Source organism: Dreissena polymorpha, chromosome 12 (assembly GCF_020536995.1).
Source record: "Dreissena polymorpha isolate Duluth1 chromosome 12, UMN_Dpol_1.0, whole genome shotgun sequence".
Taxonomy (NCBI): Eukaryota; Metazoa; Mollusca; class Bivalvia; order Myida; family Dreissenidae; genus Dreissena; species Dreissena polymorpha.
The window spans coordinates 16,273,178-16,301,091 of NC_068366.1; the positions used below are offsets into that span (position 1 = coordinate 16,273,178).

The following is a 27,914-nucleotide window of genomic DNA, read 5'->3' on the forward strand; positions in this document are numbered from 1 at the left end:
AATATTTTCATTTGTAATTGAATCACGATTTTATGTAAAACAAGCCATAAACAAACCTTATACTAGTAAATTAAAACTAATCTCAAGTCACAAATCAATCAATTCATTGAATAACATACACCCTTAAATAAACAATAAATATAACTCAAAAAGACTGTAAACAGATGCTGTGTTGATAATGAAAATGGTATATAATATTTCTATATCTGATATGAACACTATGATATATGTAAAACAAGAGCAGCGCATAACGGGTGCCACGCTCGGCTGCGAAAGCTTGTCAGATTTTTTTTTAGAGGTCACAGTGACCTTGACCTTTGACCTAGGGACCCAAAAATGGGTGTGGCGTGTAGAGCTCATCAAGGTGCATTTACATATGAAGTTTCAAAGTTGTAGGTGGAAGCACTTTGATTTTAGATCAAAATGTCAAGGTTTTAGCATGACGCCGGCAGACGACACGAAGAGCTGGCTATGACAAAACCTCAGGTACTGTCCGAAAACAGCCGAGCTTATAATGTAATCAAACACCTCAAAATATAAAAAGCAGATTCACAAAAAATGTTTTTAAGACAGACAATAGATTACGACAAAATACAGAACCAGTTTGCAATCAACACAGTGGTTGATTCACATTTAAACAATCCATTATTTGAAAAGCTGCATATACCATAAAAACATACATAAAAAAACTTAACTCTCAAAACAAGTCGGCGAAAAGGAGCTTCTATGAGCTTACTTCTCTTTTTTTGTTTACATCTTATAAATGAATTAAAGCCTCGCTCTGAGAAAACAGGGCTTAATGCATTGGCGTTAACTCTTTAAGTGCTGGAACCAAATTTTAAAGGCCTTTGCAAACAGTTTGGATCCAGATGAGACGCCACAGAACGTGGTGTCTCATCAGGATCCAAACTGTTTGCTATTCTGATTGTATTCTTTGAAAAAAATCGAAGAAAATGATAATTTTATAAATTCAGCAGACAACATTTTAGCAGAAGACAAATTTCCCAGCATGCAAAGGGTTAAGTGATGTCCCAGATTAGTTTGTGGGGACTGCACTTGCTAATCAGGGAAAACATTTTAAGTGTATGTATTAAGCCCTAATTGTTCAGAGCAAGGTTTATTACAATTATGAGAAAGGCGTGCAATAATGGCTAAGATAAGTGATACATAGTGTTTAACAAATTTTGCATTCATAAAAACAAATTAATATAATAACCTTTAAGGTCAGGTTTGTTGAGCCCTTTATATCTTTACATTTTGACATTAGAATAGTATTGAACAGCATTCTTTTCTGAGTTTTCATGATATAAGGATTCTATATTTAATTTACATGAACAAGATTTAGTAGAATGCATTTCTATCATAAAATATCAAATATTTTTTATAGCGCAGTTATTTGTTTTTTATTGAAAAAAACTCTCCACCAAGGGAGGGTAAATATGTCTACTAATTTACCTTCAAACATTATATCATCACATCATCTTGATCCACACTCAAGATATTGAGACGAAAACAGATAAATTATTTTGAGTAACTATGACCTTTTTGTACTCGACCAAAATGCACCCCCAAGCTAGGTCTGCATGAAAGCTACAAAAACACAACACTTCAGAACAACAACCACATAAAAACTCAAGCTGTTGACCTGAAACACTCTTTTTTATAAATACATTTACCTTGATCCAGATTGAATTCCAAGCCAGGTATACATATAACCACCAATATACACAAATTAAGCACTAAGTATATGAGTAGAAATATTTATTTTGTAAGAAACAATGACTTTGACCTTTCAGGACTTGCCTCTAGTGAACACCCATGCTTAGTCTGTATTCAAGCAACCTGCATATAAAATGTCAGTGCAATACCTCTAGCTCAGCATATGACACTTTAAACAATATTTTTAGCAACAGTGACCTTGACCTTTACCAGACAAGCCGGAAAATACTATTTAAAGCTAAGTCTCCATTACAGTTAATCAAGATGGGTCAATGCAGAATTAATTTATAGAAAGGAAACCACCTGTTTGCCGTGTTGCTATTTTTAGAAGCAGTGACCTTGACCTTTACCTGACTGACACCAAAAGCAATCCCAAGCTCGATCTTTACTTAAGCTACCTCACACAAAATTTCAGTGAAATATCTTCATCTAAACTCAAGTTATTGATCGGATACTGTTTTGCTATTAAAGTAACAGTGACCTTGACCTTCCAACAAGCCCTAAATACAATCCCAATATACACTATATGTACTTAGAACTTCATTCTTATCTTTTATTTAATCTGGGCTTAATTATTCACTAATGTGTGTTTTTCTATCAATAGATTTGTATATGTATTCATATCTTCAAATAAACAACACTTTATTTTATTCTCATTACCGGTATGTGCAAATATTCTAAGATAAACCTAAAACACCTAAAAATACCCCTTTTGAACAGCATACATGTTAACGCTCATGACCTCAATCACTATGTTTTCATGTGACCTAAGCTCTCCCATAAGTATTCATATCCTCAAATAGACAATAGTATGTATTTAATTTTCATTATGTGCAAATATTCTAAGATAAACCTAAAATACTTCAAAAATGCCCTTATGATCAGCATACCTGAATCATGTGACCTAAGCTCTGCTATAAGTACAATACGGTTACCTTGTTTTTTATGCATAGGATACCGTGACCTTGTTTAAATTGCAGATAATAAGATAGTGACCTTGAATAATGGTTACTATGAATACAGAGCCTTGTTGAATCTGTTGCTATGGACAAAATGACCTTGATTTCTTGGTAACTATGGATACAATGACCATCATCTCAAGGTCAAGGTTGATCCTCTTGCTCCTGCATGTCTTCAACATTCCTGTTTCTCTCTGCACTTCTGCGACCTTCATAAAAGATTATTTGTACAAGTGAATAAGTCATTACATGCTTTTATTTCATAAATATAAGCATTTAAACATAGAAGACAAGCAGTGTTTGTAACATAGCTATTTACTGACTAAAATTAAGTTAAGTATTGGGATTGAACATTCACTTTTGTGAAGACTGTTGGAAGAAGAGACAGAAATGTCAGCATGTGCTCATAGAAAATAGACAATTGCACTGATGTTAGTATAACAATTTGGTAAAACAAAATAAAATATGTACGATACTACACTGAAACAAGAGCTATGTTACAACTATGGCAAATACCCCTCTACTGCTTAGTCAGCAAATCTTCAAGAGCTAATATGTGGTCAACCAGGGACGAAATAAATGTCTCGCACATCATCACATCGTGGTGATGATATATTTATCTTCAGATGCTCAATTTGATATCCTGTGAAACGTGGGATGTAGTTAACTCCACAAACTAACATCACTTTTACCAGTGTGACTCCAATTTAACCTCTCTTAATCGTGTTTGCAGAGGTATACTTAAACTTGTCCTTTTTTAAGACATATTTACATTTTTCTCATTATGCAAGGTCTGGAGAAAAGCGATAGACTATATTCTGGCCCTTACCGGATCTGATGCTGTTGATGGAGGCCAGCACTCTCAGCATGAAGGAGGCGGGCACAGTGATGGTGTCTCGAGTCTCCTCCAGCATCACCGCATTCATTGCCACCACCTGGAACACAGGAAACAAGAGCTGTCACGTATATGAATCATATTCTGGGAAAACTGGGCTTAAATATGAGTCACATTCTCAGGAAACTGGGTTAAATGCATGTGTGGCAACGCGTCAAACAAACTTTCCACCCTAACTTTGAAAAGAAGAGGATTCCTGTATTCTAAAAATATGCTAAAAGCGAAAAGTGCCATCCATGAGTAGCCTGAGTGGGCTGTTCAGACTTATATTGGATGACACATTATGCACATGCATTGAGTCCAGTTTTCTCAGAATTAGGCTAATACGACAAATACCTCAGCAACCCTTTGTCAGCTATATACAGGGGCAAATACCTCAGGATTGTGTGGATTCGAAGAGAAGAAAAAAGTGTCTTGCACACTTCACTTGTGGTTGTGATGAAACTTGTGATGTTTCAAATTTATTGATTGACAAATGAGGCAGAAGTTGCTCCCTAAACAAACTGATCATCAAATGAGGATCCCTAATTTTAATCCCCTGCATGCTGAATGACCCACAATCAGATATATATATATGAGCCGTGCTCTGTGAAAAGGGGGCTTAATGCATGTGCGTAAAGTTTGCAGTCCACACAGACTATTCTTGGACGACACTTTCCGGCTTTACTGGATTTTTGCTGAGAAGAGACTTTCTTTAAACAGAAGATATCATAAAAGCAGAAAGTGTCATCCCTGGTTAGCCTGTGCGGAATGCACAGGCAAATCTGGATTGACACTTTACGCACATGCATTAAACCCCTTTTTCACAGAGCACACCCATACAAATGTGATAGGAATGCCTTCCCATTGCTATTGTCAAGCCTGTATATGCAGGACCTGATTTCTAATGAAGATTAGATCTTCATTTTTTTGTAAATGTCGTAACTTGCATGCCATCTTTACATCAATGCATGGCTGACCATTTCCTAACACAATTTTATTGTAAAACGTATGGGAATTAAATTGACACCTATGGCATAATCTTTCTTGTTTGGTTTGACTAAAACAAGTGTAGATATTAGCACACAATTACCAATTAAATCACTATATGGATAATGAAAATTGCTGGAAAAGTCTTTTTTATAAAAACCATGTCAATTAGGATAAAATGAAGTATTTACAGCTGTCAGTCCATTAATACATCCAATAATCAGGGAATGAATCATGTTCAGTTGGTGTTTAATCACAATTGCTTCAGGGGTGTTTTTCGTGACTATAACATGTACTTTATGTGACTTCTTGAAATGACTATTGTAATTATTTAATTTCACACTATGAATACCCAGAACCTTGACTGCAAAATCAATAATTAACTGTTTTCTTTCCTTCATACGTATCCATCTTTGCATTGTTGTACGTCAAAGTAGATCTCAAGATATTGCTAATAAATGTAAGGTCTACTGTCCAACCTTATAGTGCCTGACCAACAGACTGACCTGTGCAAAGCAGAATATTCATGCTCCATTGATAGGGCCTGTACAGTTTGCACTGGCTAATGCTAATCAGGGACGTAATTTTCCGCTTGTATGGAATGTTTTGTTTGAAGAAAGTCTCTTTGAACAAAAAATTCAGTTAGGCGTAAAATGTCATCCTTGATTAGCCAGTGCAGACTGCAAAGGCTAATTAGGGCCAACATGTTACCCAAATTTCTCAAGCCCAGTTTTCCCTTTGTTACCAACCTCATCTGCAGACTGTTCATCGAAGCATGGTTGTTCATGGAGTGGGGACCAGATCTTGATATCATAATCAATACCACTAGTGGCAAGTACTAGAAAGGAATAGAAGGATATATCACAGACACAATAATATTAGACAAGAGGCTTCCACAAGTGTCAATCAAATTCAAGCTTATCTACTTAATCTTATTATCATTGCACTCGGTTGCCAGTAATGAGTATACAGCTATTAATATAGGACAAATGACTTCCAGAAACTAAATCAGGGGAGACAAATCTTGTTCATAGCCACTACTTTTATAACAGGATACCAATTGTGAACATTAAAAGCCCATAAATGCTTATAATCAAAGAATATTTCTTACAATGTTCGAAAAAATAATAAAGCTAAGACAAAAATAATCAATGTTGCTTTTAGCAATAGCCAAAATTTCTACGCTAGATGTGGTCTGGTAACATAGATTAACAAGATACAAAATGCTCTTTTTTGTTTTTTGCAAAACAATATATTCAACACATGTTCATGTACCAAGTTAGTGTTGGTGTTTTGTATGAATAGATATCTTTTCGGGAAATTAAAAATGGAATATATTGTGCTACAAAAAAATTAAAACAAGCATTTTGTATCATGTTAAATCTAGGTTACAATACCACATCTAGCATTGAAATTTTGGCTATTGCTATAAGGAACACAGATTTTTTATTGGTTAACATTATTTTACAAAATATTTTGCGAAATATTTGTTGATTTTGAGTATAAATGTTACCGTATATGATTAAAACTGGGATCACAGCTTTCTTACTGTCGATGCAAAGCATTGTGGGTTTTAACTTTTATAAGGGCTAGCTCACGCTGGGTATGCGGATACTTTGATAACAGATGGCACTTCGATACCAGATAACAACAAAAGCCAAGCGCGAGAGGTAAGTTCATCCATTTTTTTAAAAAGTTATATCATAAAGATTAGACAAGGCTCATGGTCGAGTTTATAAATGGTATATCATTTTTTATTGCAAAGAAAAAAATCACGGAACAATGGTAGATTTTTCTCCAAAAAATAGAAAATTCGGTCGGAAAACAGCATTAACTGGATGAACAGTAAACATTTCAACAAAATAAACCTACTTAGAAATATTGCAAGAAATTGTTTGATATTCCAGCATGTAGAGTAATCACTGTGCTTCAAATACTGAAATTTTGATAGTATTCAATCAAATATAAACGAAGATAGGGCATGTTTTAATAGGTGGTATTCATGAAGTTGCGGATACTTTGATTCCCGATATAGGGCACTTCGGATAACAGAGACTTTCAACAAATTGGGCACTCTGATAACGGAGTTTTATCTTCTACCTGATATGCGTTTGTGTATATTATGGCTATTCTTACGAAACATTTTGAATTTGCATTGTCAAGCCCGACACATTGGGAATGTATGCATAACGTAATTACATACATATGTAAAATATAACCAATGGCGTTGTTTGTTTTCAAAAATATTATTTCTATTAATTTATATAATTAATATTATAAGTGCAAATTTTAAATAAGATTCAAATGCTTATTTCTGAAGTAATATATTTCAAGTGACGACCGAAAATAATTGTCTAAACAATAAACTTGTTTTTAAGTGGTAAATTGAGATTAAAAGAATTGAAAATACAACGGATCACGTGAATCAACACGACTGTGTTCAATTGAACTTATAGATAAGGGGAGCAAGGGGTCTTAAAGCAGTCAGTACACCTCATATTTTTTTTTGTCGTTGGTGCTCATAAGAATCGCATCATGAAGACGATACTGATGCATAGCCGAAAAAATTTAAAAGAGATTGGAAAATTCCCTTTATATTGAGCTCTACTTATAGGAAACACTTCTCTTTCCCTTTTATTGCACTTCCCTTTCCCTTTTATTATCATATTCCAAAGCGATGAGAACATGTTTGGGTAATTTGTTGTTAATTTACGTCAGTACATACATTTTTATTTATTGCCTGCTTACTATAGCAGTATCCCACAGCGAATTCTGCATTTCTGATTCACTAAATAGAGTGTGATATATCTGGTAAAAAGTGTCGAGTTATCTGGAATCGAAGTGCCATTGTCTTTGAGATGATCGGTAATATAAGTGTCCATGAAAATTTGGCATCCGACGCTTAAAACATTTGAATTTCCTCAAATACGTTATTTAACTAAAATTTAACATGTTGTAACATTAAAGGACATATTGATCTGTTATTTCGATTAGTTGGCACGTTCTTGATTTATTTCCAAGTATTTTTATTTTGTTGAAATACGTATGATCATCGAATTAATGATGATTATCAGTGAAATTTTATCTCTTTTTTTATAATCGACTGGGTTATTTTCACGACTTTCTTGCTCCGCAATACGAAGTGCTACACATGTATACCATTAATCGACCAAGCAATGTTACTTGTCTAAAAAACAAATGAACAGAACATAAATGCAAAAAAGCTGAAGAACTCAACTCTCGCGCTTGGCTTTTGTTGTTATCTGGTATCGAAGTACCATCTGTTATCAAAGTATCTGCATACCCGGCGTTTAGCTGAACCTCATATTTATGTAAGAATAAATCACTTACAAAATGCGTGTCTAAAACAATTATAATCAAATGTATCTATGCCTACATAAAATGAAAACATGACGCCAAATGTGACAAAGTAAATAAATATAACACATTTATATGTCAAAGTGCCTTAAGAATCCTAAATCTATTAAAACAATATGGGGATGGGTTTAAGAGTAATAAGTATACACAGAAATGTGATTTACCTATACAAGATATTAATTTAGCGATAATGAAGAGAACTAAGTATGTTATTATTAATTATAAAAACTTTAACGAAAGCTTCAGGAGATGAACACATTTCTATCAGGTAGTCTATTTATTAAGGAAAGTGACAATTGTGGTAAATCGCTTCCACAAAACAGTATAATATAAAAATATATAAAAATTGAGTAAAATGGGGTTTATGGCTCACTTACTGAAGCTGTTGATTTATTTATTAAGATACCTGGGAAAAACCAGCACTGATATACATGTATTCATCCTAATTGAATGCTCCCTACAGTTGACTCTACAGTTATGACCTGATTACATGACGGACATCATTAAATGGCTGGGATAAACTAGCGATCTTTCACAAACTTGAGTTATAACCCCGCATGCTTAGTTCAAGGGCACATAATTCTGTGCTGATTGCAATGACTAATCAGGGAAGACACTATAAGCATATGCATTAAGCCCTTAATTAAATTGTAAAATGTGAATATTTACATGTCATCATGACCTACTTAAGATGAGTACTTAAATGACATAATTTAATAGTAAATGTCCAGTTTTTTCAGCTATTGAACACAGAAACCAATTCACAGTCTGAGAAACAGGATTTCTAGTTGGTTGTTTGTATTTTATACTAAAATTACAACAACATATGAATGACATTTTCTATTGATATAAAATTGTTAAAAAATCGAATACACTGCAATCTACCAGCTACCAGGATCATAAAGATTGAGGCATATAAATTCCAATAAACCAGAACATACCTGGATCATACGGGTGAGGTTGAATGCAGTTGACAACATGCTTGTCTGCCTCCAACAACATGACGACGCGGGCCGTGTGGCGATCCCACACGAACACATGGCCACAGTCAGACCCACTCATCACATGGTCAGTGCCCCAGAAGTTGGCCTCCTTGATCTGAATGCATGACCATAAAGTGTTGTCCCAGATTAGCCTGTGCAGTCCACACAGGCTATTCAGGGATGACACTTTCTGCCTAGACAGGATTTTTGTTAAGAAGAGATGTCCTTAAAATAAATAATTCCATACCAGCGGAAAGTGTCATCCCAGATTAGCCTCTGCAGACTGTACAGGCTAATCTGGGATGACACTTTACGTACATGCATTAAGCCCAGTTTTCACACACAAACATTTTGCCACAGTTGGAGCCACTCATCACATGGTCTGCGTTCTAGGAAAACAGGACCTAATCCATGTGAGTAAAAGGCTTTCCAAGATTAGCCAGTGCAGTCTAAGGCTTATCAGGCTTGTTAACCCTTTGCATGCTGGGAAATTTGTCGTCTGCTAAAATGTCGTCTGCTGAATTTCTAAAATAAGCATTTTCTTCTTTTTTTTTCAAAGAATACTATCAGAAAAGCAAACAGTTTGGATCCTGATGAGACGCCACGTTCTGTGGCGTCTCATCTGGATCCAAACTGTTTGCAAAGGCCTTCAAAATTCGGTTTCAGCACTGAAAGGGTTAGGAATGACACTTTCCGCCTTGACAGGAATTGTCCAAGAAGAGACCTCCTTAAACATGTCATTTAATAAAAGTGGAAATTGTTATACCTGATAAGTCTGTGTGGACTACACAGGCTAATCTTTGATGACACTTTACGCACATGCATTCAGCCCAGTTTTTTGCAAACTATTTAAACCATAGATACATTTAAGCAAGAGATGAAGAGAATCAGAGATAAGACTCTACTTATTGAAAATCATTATCTGCATTTATATTCAAACAATTTAATAGAAAATTCAACTGTAAGCTGAAAATAACACTAAGTTTAAACACAATTCCATGAAGTACTTGCACGTAAAAAAATCAATGTAATTTTTTTTAAACAAAAGCATTATGCACTGAATTTAAGCTGTCCATAAAATGTGTCCACATTAAAAAAATGCAATTAATTTTAAAACATGCACACACATCAACAAGGCTTATTTTTAATAAATAAATAAATAAACCTTGCTCTGGAAAAAAAGTCTGCAGACTGCACAGGCTAATCTGGGACAACACTTAACGGAAGTTTACGCACATGCATTAAACCCTTTTTTCTAAGAGCTCAGCTTAATTATTGCATCGCTCATGCATCGAAATTTCATTCTGAAAACCTTAATCCCCTACCCACCATAGTCCTGGCGTTCCTGTGACCTTTGAACCTCTGTATGACCCGAGGTCGCAGCATGTTCCACGTCTCCAGCTCCTTCTTTTCCCGAGCCTTCTGACGGAGGCGGTGAAACGCCTGCAGCTTCAATGCCGCACTTGTTCTCTCCTGATCGCGCCTGTTAACAGAGAAAGATGTACATGTAATCATATAAAGCTCAGATATTCATTTTGACATGTTTGTAGTCCCTTCGAAAATGAAAATTCAAATCTTAAAGGCTTAATTTTCACCCCTAAGATACTGCTGAGCAGCAAACAGCATAAAGTCTGAACAGCCTGCAAGTGACTTGCATGATGTTCAGGTTTTTGCTGTTTGTGTGTAGCCATTTTTACTTGGCTTCTGTTAAAGAGAAAGCTCTAGACCGAAAGATATTTGAAGCCATTTTCTTATATTTTAACAGTAAATTATAAAAGGATACTTCACTTTCAAACATTTTCAGAAATTTTAATAGCCGAATAGAGCCTCGCTTTAAAAATTCCATTAAAACAAAAAGAGTTGTCTCTGATAAGCCTGTGCAGACGACACTGGATAATCTGGAACAACATTAAACGCACATCAGTTAAGACCCATATTCCCTCAGTTCGGCTTACATCTAAATAATTGCATATAAGGTCTACAATTTTATACATTATTATACACTTACCTTCGAGTAGCTTCATCTTGCCCAACCCCATCATTGCCATCCGCATTATCCTCACTACCACTGTCGCTGTCATCATCATCATGGAGCTGAAAGTGCCCGGTAGGTGGCCCACTATGGCCTATACGACGGTGTCTCACAGCAGCCCCAGAGGAACCTACCAGTTCACATATGAAGTGATACTATGTTTTGAGCAGTGTTTTTTGCTACATTTTAGGAATGCGGACAGGGGCATTTTGGATGAGGAAAAATCACATTATTTTAAGTAAATTTGGGTAGTTGTTGTTTTTTGCTAAATAATACTTTAAAATTGAATTTAAATGTTTTTAATATTTTATTTATTTATGTTCAATTAAAAGAGCTGAACTGGGAAATGAACTAAATGTTGAAATTTATTTAATTTTGTTTTCGGAAACCTTTAATCAGGGATTGAAGACAGTTATTAGGGAAAAAATAAATAATTATGAGACTGGAAATTGGGATGAATATCATTAGAAAATTTGACCAAAATTTTAGAAGAAGTAAAAAAACATAAACAAACATTAACAAGAAAATACATGTATTGAGATTAATGAGAAATAACTATCTCTCTGACATTCATAAACAAAGGTGGAAAAAAAGTGGACATAAAAATGGGCCTTAACCCTTTCCCACTCAGAAGCAAAGTGAAAATGCCTATATTCAACAAGCATTAAACCAGTCCAGCCTGCGAGTTTCTCAGGTTTTATGCTGTTTGCTGCTCATCAATATTTTAGGGGTTGGAAATGGGAGCCTTTTTAACTTGAATCTATAAGGAAAGTCTTCAATTAAATTTGAAATAAATTGGTAAAAACGTATATCTGAGAGTTAAATGGTTGAAGTAAACACAGCTTTGACGCTCAGTAAAAACTAGCAAAAGCTGAAATAACTATGAAAACAAGTAGACACCCTCATAGACACAAAGTACTGATTCTACTAAGGCAACAGACTTAAAGCTAACCATGGAAACAAACCTGATGTTTCTGATGTAGCATGGGTTCTTGGTAAGGACAAATCTTCAGAACTACTGGCAGCAGATGCTGATACCTCCATTTCTGTGTTGATTGCATAATCAGTAACACGCTGTTCAGACCCATTTCCAGCTAAAACTTGATTACTTGTAGGCACATCATTACTGCTGTCATTGACAGAAGAATCACAGTCCATGTTACAAGATTGTTCAGAAAGTTCACCAGTACTGCTAGTAACGACTTTTGAATGTTCAGAATCACAGAAAGCTTGTTCATGGCCTACTGGTAAAGTTTCTGGCAAGAATGGTTGAAAGCCAGTGGTGCCAACCTCCACTTTTATTGCACTTGCCCCATCTGAATCTTCATCTAATCTCCTTTCAGAATTCACATTTCTCTGTATTTGTTCATTATTTACACCAAGGTTAGGTCCAATCAAAAATGTATTTGTTTCTGCCTTATGTGATGAAAATTCCCCCGAAACCTGAGCATTTTCTACCCTCAAACAAGGCTCATTTTTAGATCTCAAGTTTTCATCAGATCTCAAATGTTCAACATCTTCCATGTTCGCAATAGGATCGTCAGATCTCTCACCTTGAACAACACTTTCCGACATTATTTCATCATCAGAGCTTTGCACCTGTGTAAAACCTACTCGGATCATGCCAGCAGTGGTTCCTTCAGTGGAGAAATGCAGACACACAACTGGCTCAAGATTCCTTTCTCTCAACGACTGCACAGCGGCTGAAACTGAATTTCTTATATCAATGCTTTCACTGCGGGCTTCAGCTATTTCTGAGGATTCCTTCAGTGCAGTCGGTGACTGCATCAGTTCACTTGAACTTTCTCTTTGTGATGGCATTGAAGGGTTCAAGTATTCAAGTTCATGACTTTTAGGTTCATGATAGGACGTAGGCTGCAAAGGATTATACATATTCTGACTCCCTTCATCAAATCCAAACTCTGGTGAATTGAAAGACAGACCAGTTTGAGACCTAACATTTTCCACTTCATTGTCTTTTCTGTAACTATTTAAGAAACAATTTCTGCTATTTTCGTCGTTGTCATCCATTGCAATTTCACCCAATTTGTTCACCACAGAGCTTTGAGATTCATCCGATTTTGAACAAAGTGACTCCGGACTGCAGTCAAACACATCCATGTCTAGCGGTCCTGTGCAAAGCTGATCAGTACTAACAGCTTTCACAGTAGCTAAACATGAGTGCTTTAATGACTCTGACATTTCATTGTTCGTTGTAGCTGGGTCGACAATTTCCAACATTTCTGAGGGTTCCGGCAGCAAATTATTGCCAAGTAGTGATTGCTCCATGCCATGCTGAATTTCAATACCAGTAATATCATTGGCAGCACCTTCATTGGAATTGTCTGTCTTCAGAGGAAGCAGACAAGGATTTACACTTAGTTCACGATTTGCATTGAAAGGAGCAAAAGGAGGTTTACTAGGGTACCGCTGGCTGCTGATGGATGATGTGTTTTCCATACACAAAGGACTGACTGTAGCTTGTGAATATTCGGTTGTGGGTGACCTTCCAGTAGTGATTGGGTCGCTTATTGATGGCAGGCATTCTGAAGTCAGTTGATCTTCGGTAATATTGGAGCTGACTATTGTTGAGAGGTCGTCTGGATTCAATGCGCCATCTGAAGGTGTGGTACTAGTTGCAGATAAGTTTTCTTTAGAGACCTGAGCAGCTGTCATAAGTGTTCTATCTAATATAGGTGGATTTTCAACAGTTAGTTGACCATCTATCGAAAGTTTAGCATTAGCTACAGACACATCATCCCCAACAAGTGGACCATCTGTTGAATGTTGGGCGCCTCCAATAGGTTCTATCGCAGTTGTTGTTGCAGCAGCCACTGAATTCTCTGATGTTGGGGCATCATAAGCAGAACAAGATGTGTTGCTTTCCACTGATTCAGAGAGGTTACTAGCCACTGATTCCGGGAGGTTACTAGCCACTGATTCAGTGAGGTTACTTGCCACTAATTCCGGAAGTTCAGAGTTTTCAGACGTTGCCCGGCCCTGTCTCATGTTCGTGTGAAGCCAACGGGTCAGCAGGTCTGACATTCTGTTCATAACAGAGGATCTGGACTCTGGCTCTGAAGAAAAAAAAAGAGATCAAAACCTGTATGAGTAAATATTTTAGCCGCGTTCTGTGAAAATGGGGCTTAATGCATGTAAATAGTTTGTCCCAGATAATGGACGATACTTTCCCCTTTTATGGAATTTTTCGTTAATAGAAGGCTGTTCGTAACGAACATTCAGTGTTTGCTGACAGAGTGGTCCTTGATTAGCCTGTTTTGACTGCATTGACTAATCTTTGACAAAACTTTATGCACATACATTAAGCCCTGTTTTCACATGTCTCATTGCTCATAACAATATCATCAACTCACAGGGAAAAAGCAAGTACCACAAAAAGAACAAGAGTTCTGCCATCAGAGACATATGTCCCCAAAAGGGATTTGAACTAGTGACCCCAATTTCAATAGGGGTCATCTACTGTTTTAAATTCCAATGCATATGTGAAGTATCAAGCAAATCGGTCAATTCGTTTCTAAGTTATTGATCGGAAACGATTTTCACACTTATTGTCATCTACTGTCCAAGGCCAATGCAAATGTGAAGTATCAAGCTAATCGATCAATTCCTTGACGAGTTATTGATTGTAAACATAGTGGTCTACCCACAGACAGACCCACCGACCAAGGAGTTGTTTGCGCATTTCACATTTCATTATTATAAAATTTAAATGAAACAAACATTTTTTCACCATGATCATTCAAACATTTTTTCACCATGATCATTCAAACATGTTTTCACCATGATCACTTATGTAAGCATGCCAAGTAGCCTCCTATTGGGAACACAGGGCTGAATGCATGTGCTTTAAGTGTTGTCCCTGCACAGGTTAATCAGGCACCACACTTTGAACTTTTATAAAATTGTTAATTAGGAGGTCACTTCTGAATTAAAATCCACTTTAGGCAGAAAGTGTTATCCCTTATTAGCATGTGTGGACTGCACAGGCTAATCTAGGACAACACTTAACGCACATGCATTTAGCCCAGTTTTCCCAGAACACAGCTCATTTGACGTAGGCATGCAAATGCTCACCTGCAGATGCCACATGTCCTGTATCAACGCTGGACGCAGTTGCCTCCATTTCTGATGCCTCAGAGCGTACCCGTATGGGTCTAGCCCCTGGCCCAGTGTCAGACCAGTCACCTCGGAGGCGGAGCCTCTTCACCGGTGGATGTTGGGGACATGGGTCTGACCCTGCGGCTCCTTCATCTGGGGTCGATGAGGGGCCTGGCTTGGGATCATCACAGTCTGCTGAATGCTTTGCAACAACCTTGAAAAAGCAGTACAAAACTAAACCCATCTAGGTATTTTTTAAGCGAACTGTAGCCAAAATGAAATGCCGTATTAGTCAATGTCAGAATTTGTTATGTGATGCCCTTAATTAATTTTGTCAGATATGTTTGCAAGGACGAATAACTCAGAAATGTGAAAAAAAAAGCATGTTCGTTGAATTGCATGCCACATACATTTTGTTTATGGATTGGTGCAAATCACTTGATGTATGGTATAATCCTAAAAAATTTATTCAATTAGGGGTAGGGTAATTGTTTTCATGCATTGTAATTATCTTCATTGATATCTATAAACCAGTGAAGTTTCATGTTGAAATCTTGTGGCGTATCTGAGATATAGCCCGAACAGTTTCATCATACAAAAACAACCAATTGCCAGAACTCTTATTTGAAAAATTCTTGACCATGGCACTTATAACCATTGAATTCTACACACCCATGAAGTTTCATGTTGAAATCTTGCATCGTATCTGCATGATACGATGGTATCATTGTATCATGATGATACATCATTTCCCAATTATGCATCTTATATATCCCTTCCCTGCCTGGTTATAATACTAATAGTGATCAACTTTGGGGAAATATTATTGATACTTGCATGCGGCTTATTGGGCAGCACACTTATATATTCTCATTTAACTGTTTTTGCCTCATGATGTACATGTTTGGAACATGGCAATTAATTTCACTGCAATGCCTTGTTCCGCAACAACCAAAGACATACTTTTCCATATTTTTAGACAAGAGTCACATAAAGCATTATATGAGCACTGTCTTAAAAACTTAATGAGATTGAACACAAAAGAACTGATGTAAATGAGGAACACGGGTGACATCTTTCTACAAAATATGCCAGTTTAGAGGTCTGGGTAACATTGATCTGTGAAGAATGTCTTAGTATGTTGTAAAAATGTTTGCACACCACATCTAATGACGATACGCTAAAAACTTTTTGAGTTACACAGTAAACAAAATCAATTTGACACATTCATGATAATTTAAAGCTAATACATTGAAAATACTTAAGGCTAACTGGCAAGTTATAATTGTTGGCGGAGATTTTAGGCCAATTTTATTTAGCAGACATTATTCAGAAGTAATCCATGCGATGTGACTGGTCATGAAACTTTTATGCCGTCACAAATTATCACAAAGTTTCATGATTATCCAATAAAAACATTTCCTTGAAAAAAACGGGTTTTAATGCATATGTCATTATGTGTAAAGTGCCATACCAGACCAGCCTGTGCAGTCTGCAAAGGCTACTCCGGGACGACACTTTTATGATTTTATAATATTTTTTTAAAAGGAAGTCTCTTCTTACCAAAAATCCAATTGCACAGGCTAATCAGTGATAACACTGTATGCACATGCATTAAACCCTGTTTTCCCAGAGTGAGGCTCATTTGAAATACAGAGCAGACTCGGCCCATATGCCACAGGTGTTCCCCTAATACCTCCTGTTTAACAAAACGTATAAAAAGAATAGTTTTAACAAACTACATTTGTACATCTTTTACCTTCTCCTCTGGAAGTTCTTTTTTCAAGCACTTTGCCTGGGTAACATCCTGCAAATAAGACATTTTTTTATGAAACAAACATGTACTTAATTAATTTCCAAGTTAAGTTAATAAGGATTTTCATCAAACTACTTTTCTGAGACCATGTTGATTATCTTAGGTCAAGCACTAATTAATCCTTTCCAGCTCAGAAGCTCAATGAAATGACTATAGGCAACTAGCTTAAAACCAGAAAAGCCTCCAGGTAACGCACAGTCTCTTATCTTAATAAGCCTCCAGGTAACGCACAGTCTCTTATCTTTATGCTGTTTGCAGCTCATCAGTATCTTAGGCTTGGAAATTAAGCCTTTAAAACTTGAATCAAGTTTAAAAAAAGTCTTTAATTAATTTGATTTTCTCTGGATCAAAAATGCATCCAAATGCATTTCTGTGCGTGAAAGGGCTTCATGGTCCAACACAGTGTTGAAAAACAATTATTGGACACAAGGTCTCGAAAACAATTATCAATTGTTTGCCCAAATTCCAACTTATTGGCCAAGGATCAATTAAGGTCCTGTGTGGACTGCACAGGCTCACCTAGCTCTGACTAAACTTTTAGCACATGCATTACACCCAGATTTCCCGAACCAGGTTCATATAATAAACTAATACTTATATTCTATCCCATTAATGTAAATCTACATTGGTTTAAGCAAAACTTTATAAGATTACAGCACTTGTTATACACAATGAATCGTGTAAGCACCTACTTGCCGTTTTGAAAAGAGTAAATATAGGCATGTAAGTTCAGATGCTGTATTTATTGCATTATACTTTTCTAAACATTTCAAGGAAATGAAGGAAGATGTGTCAAAAATACTGTTTATAATACCTGCCCAGGATTGTACTCTGTATTATTGAAAAATCATTTAATATAATCATCAGCATGATATTTTGTGGTTTTTGAAAAAAAGGCTTTGTGGACACCTTAATTCTTGGATTTCTGATTTTGGGGAAAAGGAATTGTTGTCGGTAATTTTCTGAAATGTTTATTTTAAATTAATTGCCAGCCATTGAAATCAACAAAAATAAATGTCCCATAAATAATAAGGATGTTACAGCTTATACTCACTTGTGGAGAGAAGATGTAGAGAAACTCAGACGAGTAGCTCACCAGAACTTCCTGTCCATCATTGGAGTAACTAAGGGAGGTCACTCTATGCGATTCCTTCTCCAGACTCGGAGGTGTGAACACACACTGCAACCCTGTGATTCCCTTACCACAGTAATTACCTGGGAAAATTACGAGAACATTCAATATGTGATGCATGGAAGATTTTAGCAGCGTCCTGGGAAAACCAGGCTTAATGCATGTGCGTTAAGTCATCTCACATTAGCATGTGCAGTCAGCAGGGACGACAGTTTTCACTTACATGGCTTTCTTTTGTATAAAGGAACTCTGTTATTAGCAAAAATCCTGTTAAGGGGGAGTGTTGTCCCTGATTTGTAGTGCAGACTTCACAGGCTAATATGTGACGTCACTTTACAAACATGCATTTAACCCCTTTCATCTGAGCATGTGTTCACCTGGATAATATTGGTGCATTTTTAAAACTTGTCTTGTAAGTCATTTCAAAAAGTATTGCTGCATACATGATTAATTTTACGAACATAATAACTTACACACGTTTGTATTATGGTTCAGTTTATTTAAGGTAAGGTTGGTTAATTCTGTTAATAAATAACCCTATTATTGTTGAAAATATATAATATACACAGCTGAAAAACTGACATTGGACTCACATCAACTAATTCAATATTATTTATCAGCATTGTAATTGTCTAAATATTACCATATATACATGTATATTACCATATTTGAAAACATATGCAGTTAAATAGCTTTATATTTTTCATTTCATAAACTTTCTAATAATTGTACATGATCCCCAAAATAAATGCACTTCGGAAATTGGCTTGAATTATAATCAAATTAAGGTTGCTTTTTAATTCTTCTGGCATTCAATATATAAATGCTCCATTTTAATTGTTCCTTAATGCATACATTTTAAAGCCACATTTTAATTGAGCTGCAATCTGGGAAATATGGGCTTAATGCACGTGTGTGAAGTGTCGTCCATGATAAGCCTGTGCAGACTGTACAGGCTAATCATCAACTAGAGCTTTGTCACAGACGTGACGAGTACCCCCACATGCCGCATTGACACCATGCTCAATGTTTAAAACGCACTAAGTGACTCCGTGACCTAGTTTTTGACCTGGCATGACCCATATTCGAACTTGACCTAGACATCATCTACATGTAGATACAACATCTGACCAAGTTTGGTGAAGATCGGATGAAAACAACTTGAATTAGAGAGCGGACACTTAATAAGGACTGACCAACAGACCAACAGACAGACAAGTTCACTCCTATATACCCCCCTAAACTTCATTTGTGGGGGTATAATAATATTTGTCACTTTTATGTTTTTTTTGTTTAGGAAAATCTCTCCTCAGCAGATATCTAGTTAAGGTAGAAAGTGTCATGCTTGATTAGCCGGTGCAGACTCTTTACATACATGCATTAGGCCCAGTTTTCCAAGAATCAAGCTCAATTCTTTCAGACATACCTGTGGCTCTGGTTCCCAGCATTCTACGATCGTACACACGAACATTGCTGTCAGAACAACCAACAGCAAGTTGCCATGGCAACACTGGGTTAGCAACGATGGCAGTCACTGCACTCCGACACGATATTAACACATCCTTAAACCAAAAACCATGTAAGTTCTTTCATGTTTATAACTGTAACTAGCTGTTACAGACAGGTATGGACACATTTCAAACATAAGACAGGTATTTTTCTCACTATAAGGCAAAAGAAAAAGGTATATATTCAAATATATTTTCACAATTTTGTGTACATATTATTGGAAAATTTGCCTATAGAACCTTATAAACACATATCAATAAGTGTTACACATTCACAATAAATTACTTATGATTGAAATTAAATGTTTAAGAAGTAATTTGTAAGCAAAATCCATTTTTAAATAGTATGCAAGATAAAAAACACAATTTTAATGAACACAAGATGATGCGTTTAATAAATGATGATGTCAGTATCAATTTATTTGCCCATTTGAATAATTCTCAGTCCAAAACATCCATGCAAGTATCAAACAATAGCAGAAAACATGAAGGACGTTAGACGAAAAAAGTCATTTTGCATGAACCTAATAAAGAGCTAGGGACAGTGGACACAGTTACAGAAGAACGAACACACAGGCCAATCACTATATGCCTGAAGGCAGAAGTAGATGCCGAGGCATGCACAAAAGGTATAAGTATAAATTAAAATCCACTGACGTCTTTGCATGAAGGTTTGTTGCAAGATGTTTTTGCCCGCAGATCAAAGAACCTGACCGTGCCATCTTCCCCACAGCTGAGAAATGTGGAGGCCTCACTGGGGATCACCAGGACCTAGGCAGCAAAAATGTATTGGACTTAACCCATTTATGCCTAGTTGACTCTCCCATCCTTCTAAATAAGATCAATTTATTTCCAAAATTAGGGATGTCTAGTATATTTATTTCCATATTTAGAATATTTCTTACAGAAATTCCTTTAAGCAAACAGCATAGACCCAGATGAGACGGCGCATCATGCGGCGTCTCATCTGGGCCTACGCTGTTTGCCAAGGCCTTTTTTCTAGACGCTATGCATAAATGGGTTAACTCACTGGGGATCATCAGGACCTAGGCAACAAAAACATATTGGACTTTATGCATGTGCGTGAAGTGTCGTCCCAGATTTGCCTGTGCAGTCTGCACAGGCTAATCAGGGATGACACTTTCCGCTTTATCAGGATTTTTGGCATCAGGGACTTCCTATCAATAAAAAGTCCTATAAAAGCGAAAAATGTCTTCCCTGATTATCCTGTGTGGACAGCACAGGCAAGTCTGAAATGACACTTTTTGCACATGCATTAAGAAACGTTTTTCCAGAGCAACAGCTGAGAAATGTCGAGGCATCATTGGGGATCACCAGGACCTAACAAAAAACAACACCACACAATATGATTACCTATGGTCTTGTGCTGACAATCTAGTATTGTTTGTGTTTATAATTGGAGCTACGTTCTGGGAGAACTGAGCTTCATACATGTGCATACAGTGTTGTTCAAGATAGGTATGTACAGTTCACACAGGCTAATCAGTGACAATACTTTCTGCTTTTATGGTATTTTTTATGGTATTTTTGTTCAAAGGATGTCTCTTCTCAGCATAAATCCAGATTAGTGGTAAAGTGTCGACCCTGATTAGGCTGTATGAACTGCACAGGCTAATCCAGAATGGATCATTGAGCACATGCATAAAAACTCAGTGAAAAGCAATTGAAACAGGGCTACAAATGATGAGCGATGATACTGATGAGCAAGTAACAAAATCCCAAAATTTACTGTAAACAATCATATTAACATTCCAACTATATAAAACAACATCATATGGCATACCTGGGCATGGACAATTTTGATCCAAAGTCATACTTGAACAATATTGATATATATTGAATAGACAATGTTTTATAGAAACTATCTAAGCATTTTTTATGTCTTTTATAAACATATCCAAGAGGGCCAAGATGGCCCTAGTTCGCTCACCTGAAAGGAGTCGGTTCATTCAATCTTTACCAAATGTCAAACTTGACCTAGATATTGTCCAGACAAACATCCTGGTCAAGTTTCATCATTATTTCATCTGCGAGTCATGATCAATATACCTATGAAGTTTCATGATCCTAGGCGTAAGCATTCTTGAGTTATCATCCAGAAACCTTTTTTCTAAGTTGGGTCACCGTGCCCTTGACAGCCATTGTGTGACTATGTTATTTGGCACTGTGACCTTGACCTTTGACCTAGTGACCTGATAATCAATAGGGGTCATCTGCGAGTCATGATCAATATACCTATGAAGTTTCATGATCCTAGGCATAAGCGTTCTTGAGTTATAATCCAGAAACCATTTTACTATTTCGGGACATCATGACCTTGACCTTTGACCTAGTGACCTGAAAATCAATAGGGGTCATCTGTGAGTCATGATCAATGTATCTATGAAGTTTCATGATCCTAGGCATAAGTGTTCTTGAGTTATCATCCAGAAACCATTTTACTATTTCATGTCATTGTGACCTTGACCTTTTACCTAGTGACCTAAAAATCAATAGGAGTCATCTGCGAGTCATGATCAATGTACCTATGAAGTTTCATGATCCTTGGCATAAGCGCTCTTGAGTTATCATCCGGAAACCATCTGGTGGACGGACCGACATGAGCAAAACAATATACATCCTCTTCTTCGAAAGGGGGGGGGGGGGGGTGGGGGCATAATGACAAAACTGCCCCCCTCCCAGCAGCCATGTTATTCAACTGACCGGAACCATTTTGGAACTCAACTCTCGTATCAAGGAAACAAATGTACTGAGCAAATTTCATGAAAATTGGGCCAAAAATGTGACTTCTAGAGTGTTCACATGTTTTCACTATATACCTATTGAGAAAAATGCCCCGCCCACTGGCAGCCATGTTTTTTCACCAATCCCGACCATTTTTAAACTCGTCCGAGATATCAATAAAACCAATGTTTTGACCAACTTTCATGATGATTCGGCAAAAATTTTGACTTCTAGAGTGTTTACAAGGTTTCTCTAAAGCCAAATAGGGAAAACTGCCACTATATACATATAGAGAAAAATGCCCCTCCCACTGGCGGCCATGTTTTTTCACCGATCTCGACCATTTTCGAACTCGTCCGAGACATCAATTGAACTAATATTTTAACCAATTTTCATGATGATTGGGCAAAAATTGGGACTTCTAGAGTGTTTACAAGGTTTCTCTATAGCCAAATAAGGAAAACTTCCCCGCCCACTGGCGGCCATGTTTTTCAACGGATCGGAACCACTTTTTAACTCAACCAAGATATCATTAAGTCAAACATTTTGACAAAGTTACATGAAGATTGGGCATGAAATGTGACTTCTACAGTGTTAACAAGGTTTTTCTTTTTTTTGACCTTATGACCTAGTTTTTGACCCGGCACAACCCAGTTTCGAACTCGGCCGAGATTTCATTGGGACATGCTTCTGACCAAGTTTCATGAAGATGGGACAAGAAATGTGGCCTCTAGAGTGTTTACGAGCAAATGTTAATGGACAGACGGACGGACGGACATACAACGGAAAAAGACCGGTCAGAAAAGCTCACCTGAGCAAACAGGTGAGCTAAAATGGAACCGACACATATGACATGCCAGCGCAACAATATGAGCCGCGTTGATACATTTGCTTTAAGTTTTGTTCCACATTAGCCTGTGCAGTCCGCACATGGACGCCACTCCCCGCTTTGATTGCATTTTTCTTTTTAAAGAAAGTCTCTTCTTGGCAAAAATCGAGTTTTGGCAAAAGTGTCATCACAGATTAGCCTGTGCAGACCGCACAAGCTTACCTCTGTGTGGACGACACAAGCTTATCTAGGACAACATTTTATGCCCATGCATTAAGCCCAGTTTTCCCAGAGGGCCACTCATATAAACCAATGCTCACCTTGTACGTAGTTCCATAATGGCAGTCAAAACGACACTCTGTATCATGCCTCTCCAGACGGGTGTAGAATATTTTCCCGTCCCCGGAGCAGCTGACCGTCTCGTTGTCAAGGCCGTTAGGCAGGTACCTGGCACTGAAGATGTTCTGTCGGTGACCTGAACGTACCTTCGTTAACACCTTGAATATGTGTTAGCTAGTGTACACTTATTTATTTTAGCTGAGGTATCATGAGTACACATTTTTAGAGAAAGTTTTATGACATTTGGCAAATTCAACCGACCCGATCCATTAATAATAATATTGTATACCCACCTCACCTTTTTTGTAGGATCTCAGCCGAGATTTCATAACAACAAATGTTCTGAGCATGTTTCATGACAATCTGGAAAAATGTACCTCCTAGAGTATTCACAAGTTTTTTTTAGCTTTTATTTTTATTAAAAAGTTTCATTAAGCTTGGGCAATAAATGTTTACATAACATTATGATAACGTCTTTATAATAGTCCAGCTGGTATGGTATCAAAAATAAAATAAGCATAGTACCTTTTTTTTACGATACACTTGTATTTAAAGGATCGATAAAACATGTTTTTTGTAGGCCTAATGATTTTTACCGTAATAAGAATTTGATAAACTTAGACAAATCCAGCATAATATTCCATAAAAGGCATTTAACATTTAAATACCTAAACAGAAAAACAAATCAAAAACTATTGTCAAGTAAACAACACTTTTCACAGAATAACGATTATTGCCAAAGCCAGACAAACTAGTTTTTATTAAAAACAGTCTGACAACTAGTATGATACAAAAACAGAAAACGCTCTAACTTTTTTTAATAGTGTTAATTGGTGGCAGAAAATCAAAAAGGCACATTAGCCTCATTCTGAGAAATCTGGGCTAAATGCATGCGTGTAAAGTGTCTTCCACAATTAGCCTGTTCGGTCCCCACAGGCTAATCAGGGACAACACTTTCTGACTTACTGGTAACTGGATTTTTCGTTTAGAAAAGACCTTCTTAATGCGAAAAATTAAATAAAAGCGGAAAGCTTCTTCCTATATAAGCCTTTGCACACTGCCCAGCCTGATATGGGACAAAAATTCACACACTGCACAGCCTGATATAGGTTAACAATTCACACACTGCAAAGCCTAATATGGGACAACAATTCACACACTGCGCAGCCTGATATGGGACAACAATTCACACACTGCACAGCCTGATATGGGACAACAATTCACACACTGCACAGCCTGATATGGGACAACAATTCACACACTGCACAGCCTGATATGGGACAACAATTCACACACTGCACAGCCTGATATGGGACAACAATTCACACACTGCAAAGCCTGATATGGGACAACAATTCACACACTGCACAGCCTGATATGGGACAACAATTCACACAATGCACAGCCTGATATGGGACAACAATTCACACACTGCAAAGCCTGATATGGGATAACAATTCACACACTGCACAGCCTGATATGGGACAACAATTCACACACTGCACAGCCTGATATAGGACAACAATTCACACACTGCAAAGCCTGATATGGGACAACAATTCACACACTGCACAGCCTGATTTGGGACAACAATTCACACACTGCAAAGCCTGATATGGGACAACAATTCACACACTGCACAGCCTGATATGGGACAACAATTCACACACTGCACAGCCTGATATGGGACAAAAATTCACACACTGCAAAGCCTGATATGGGACAACAATTCACACACTGCACATACTGATATGGGACAACAATTCACACACTGCACAGCCTGATATGGGACAACAATTCTCACACTGCTAAGGCTGATATGGGACAACAATTCACACACTGCACAGCCTGATATGGGACAACAATTCACACACTGCACAGCCTGATATGGGACAACAATTCACACACTGCTAAGGCTGATATGGGACAACAATTCACACACTGCACAGCCTGATATGGAACAACAATTCACACACTGCTAAGGCTGATATGGGACAACAATTCACATACATTAATCCCAGTTTTCCCAAAATGAAGCTCATATAATAATATTTTATACCAACCTTTCCTATGAATGGATTGGAAACAACCAGATGTAGATCATCGGAACCTGACAGAATATTCGTCCCTTTGTCATTCCAACATATTGTGTTCACCTAAAAATGAAATATAAGCCTCACTCTGGGATAATGGGGCTTAATGCATGTGTGTAGTGTCTTCAGAGATTATCCTGTGTAGCCTGCATATGCTTATCAGTGAAAACGCTGTCCGCTTTTATGCCATTTTTCGTTTGAAGGAGGTGTCTACTGGCTTAAATCTAGTTTACCCAGAGAGTGTCATCCCTGATAAGCTGATGACAGACTGCATATATAGAATCATTAAAAGATTAAAGTTTCAAAGGCTTTATTTCCATCCAAAATACTGATGAGCAACAAACAGCATTAAACCTGAATAGACTGCGAGTTACTCACAGGCTGTTCTGGTTTTATTCTGCTTGCCTATAGCCATTTCACTTTACTTCTGAGTGGGAAAGTGCTAATGGATGGACCTTCCCATACAATTTTCAATCAACATTTATATCAGTCTTAACAGTGTTATACATTATGATATCTTGAATGTGATATCAATGATGTCAATTTTATTAACATGATTTTGATGAGCAATAGACTAACATTGCCTACCGGAAGCCTACAGGTTATTATAGTTAACTTGTTGTTTCATTTCAATTCTAAAGGAAACAATTAACAATTTCAAAAGTTGCTAACTTACACATCCTGTATGTACGTCTAGGCGTCTTTCCAATTTCATACGACGAAGGTAGTCAACATTTCCTGAAAAATGAATCATATTTACTTATAATCACAGATACAAATCATTTGAAATAAATACAGTTACCACCGAAGATGATTCATAACCTTTAATAGCTTTTTGATACAGATGTAGCGCTTTGATTATAAAAATTAGCAGCAATCTGCAAAAACAGCGCTAACTGCATGTGCATAAAGTATTGTCCCAGATAAGCCTGTGCAGTCCCCACAAACTAAACAGGGAAAACAATTTACTTCTAAACTCGATTTTGGTTTACAAAAGACTTCCTTTGAAAAAATTATTTATTAAAGCTGAAAGGGTTGTCCCTGTTAAGCCCGTGTCGACTGCAAGACTTATCTAGGACGACAATTTATGCACATGCATTTAGCCCGAGTTTACTACAGGGTGGCTTTAATGTAGTGAGTCACTGACGTGACTATGTGAATATATTTTGCATTTGAAAATTGAAGGTTTAGATGAGTAAAAGCAAACTAGACAACCAGCTGTATCAATGGTGCTTTTTAAATAGTGAACTACTGTGGCCATTTGTCACCTAGCATAGCAATCAATGATGCAATTTAAATTGCAAAGTACTTCTGAATAGTTGACTAGGCTTTGAGATCAATAGGGCTCTTTAAACAGCTAAACTCATGCTTTTAAATCCAATATGTGATCAGGAGTCAGAACATAGGTGTTTCTAAAAAACTGTTGCTACAGACAAACAGGCGCTGATTACCAACCACTTTTGAAGGTGGTCAGTCAACCCCACACAGGACCTTATTGAAATTTAATTTCAATAAAACAAATGAAAACTGAACAAATATGTATGATTCAAACAAAATTCATCTAAATTTGTGTAAGTGCAGTTAGTTTTACTTTATTACATGGAATTGCATGGCTGTCTCGTCTAATGAAAAAGAGTCTTTTCCAAAAGTTAAGGGTCCAAACTAGTTGCAATAATTTAACAACATCTTCCATATTGGAAAACTCTGGTAATGTTTTGACTTATAGTGTCGCTATAGTATTGGTTAGGTTGCAGTACACCAATCTTTTTCATATATGATATAGTGATATTTTATGAAGCCTAAGTCAATAACGATGTCGAACAGATGTTGAATATTTACACTGTTCCAAATTTCAACATAGAAATGTCAACAAGTATAGTGTGTTGAAATATCTTTGTGTATTTTTAGGTTGCATGCAAGGGTACCATCCGCCGGCTGCAATTCAGGTAAATTTAATATGTTTGTGAAGTTTATTCATGAAATGCCAGGGTTTCCATATTTTGTGCAATTTGTTATTCAAAGCATTTTAAATCGGTAAATGCAATATTTAAGTCCTCAATTACTACCTTTAGCTACATTATAGAGCTGAACAATGTCACAATCTCCTCTCTCACGCTTTATAAAATGTTGTAACATTTCTCTTGTTTTGACATTTGTTGTTGTTGTAGTTGTTGTTGTGTAGCGGCTACATTTCACCGGTTGCATGTCACTAAATAAGAGCAGTGTGCGGTTTACAACGCGTGTTCTCGAGTAACATAAGTAGAGCGAATTACACCTTTGCCAAGTCCAGTCAAACTTGAATGACGTCACCCGATTACTTGGGTCTTTTCCGGGATTTGGTTACGCCTGACTAATGTTGCAATAAACCGTTCTGTCCGGTTCCTCGCTTTTGCGTGGC

At 36.9% G+C, this 27,914-nt stretch overlaps 1 protein-coding gene across 1 annotated transcript; it reads right to left on the bottom strand.

Moving 5' to 3' along the window:
• On the bottom strand, positions 1-27,697 carry LOC127853622 (DDB1- and CUL4-associated factor 6-like). Its single transcript, XM_052388292.1, has 16 exons — positions 27,583-27,697; positions 26,193-26,254; positions 25,487-25,579; positions 23,405-23,581; positions 20,168-20,281; positions 19,429-19,564; positions 17,925-18,085; positions 16,814-16,861; positions 15,031-15,268; positions 11,901-14,012; positions 10,912-11,065; positions 10,233-10,386; positions 8,862-9,018; positions 5,292-5,380; positions 3,508-3,613; positions 1-2,887 (listed from the first exon to the last, which is right to left on the bottom strand). Exons 1-16 carry the CDS (start codon positions 27,650-27,652, stop codon positions 2,823-2,825), a joined length of 3,936 nt encoding a protein of 1,311 aa, XP_052244252.1. The 5' UTR covers positions 27,653-27,697; the 3' UTR covers positions 1-2,822.
• Between the last annotated feature and the right edge of the window lie 217 nt (positions 27,698-27,914).

Bases quoted from the DNA above. Each gene is read 5' to 3' on its own strand.
- LOC127853622 (XM_052388292.1), bottom strand. From the start codon at position 27,652: ATGTTACAACATTTTATAAAGCGTGAGAGAGGAGATTGTGACATTGTT. The intron at 23,582-25,486 runs GTTGGTATAAAA...CACATATTCAAG, and splicing joins CCAATCCATTCATAGGAAAG to GTGTTAACGAAGGTACGTTC. The intron at 5,381-8,861 runs GTATGTTCTGGT...ATTCCTTTCTAG, and splicing joins ACCTCACCCGTATGATCCAG to TACTTGCCACTAGTGGTATT.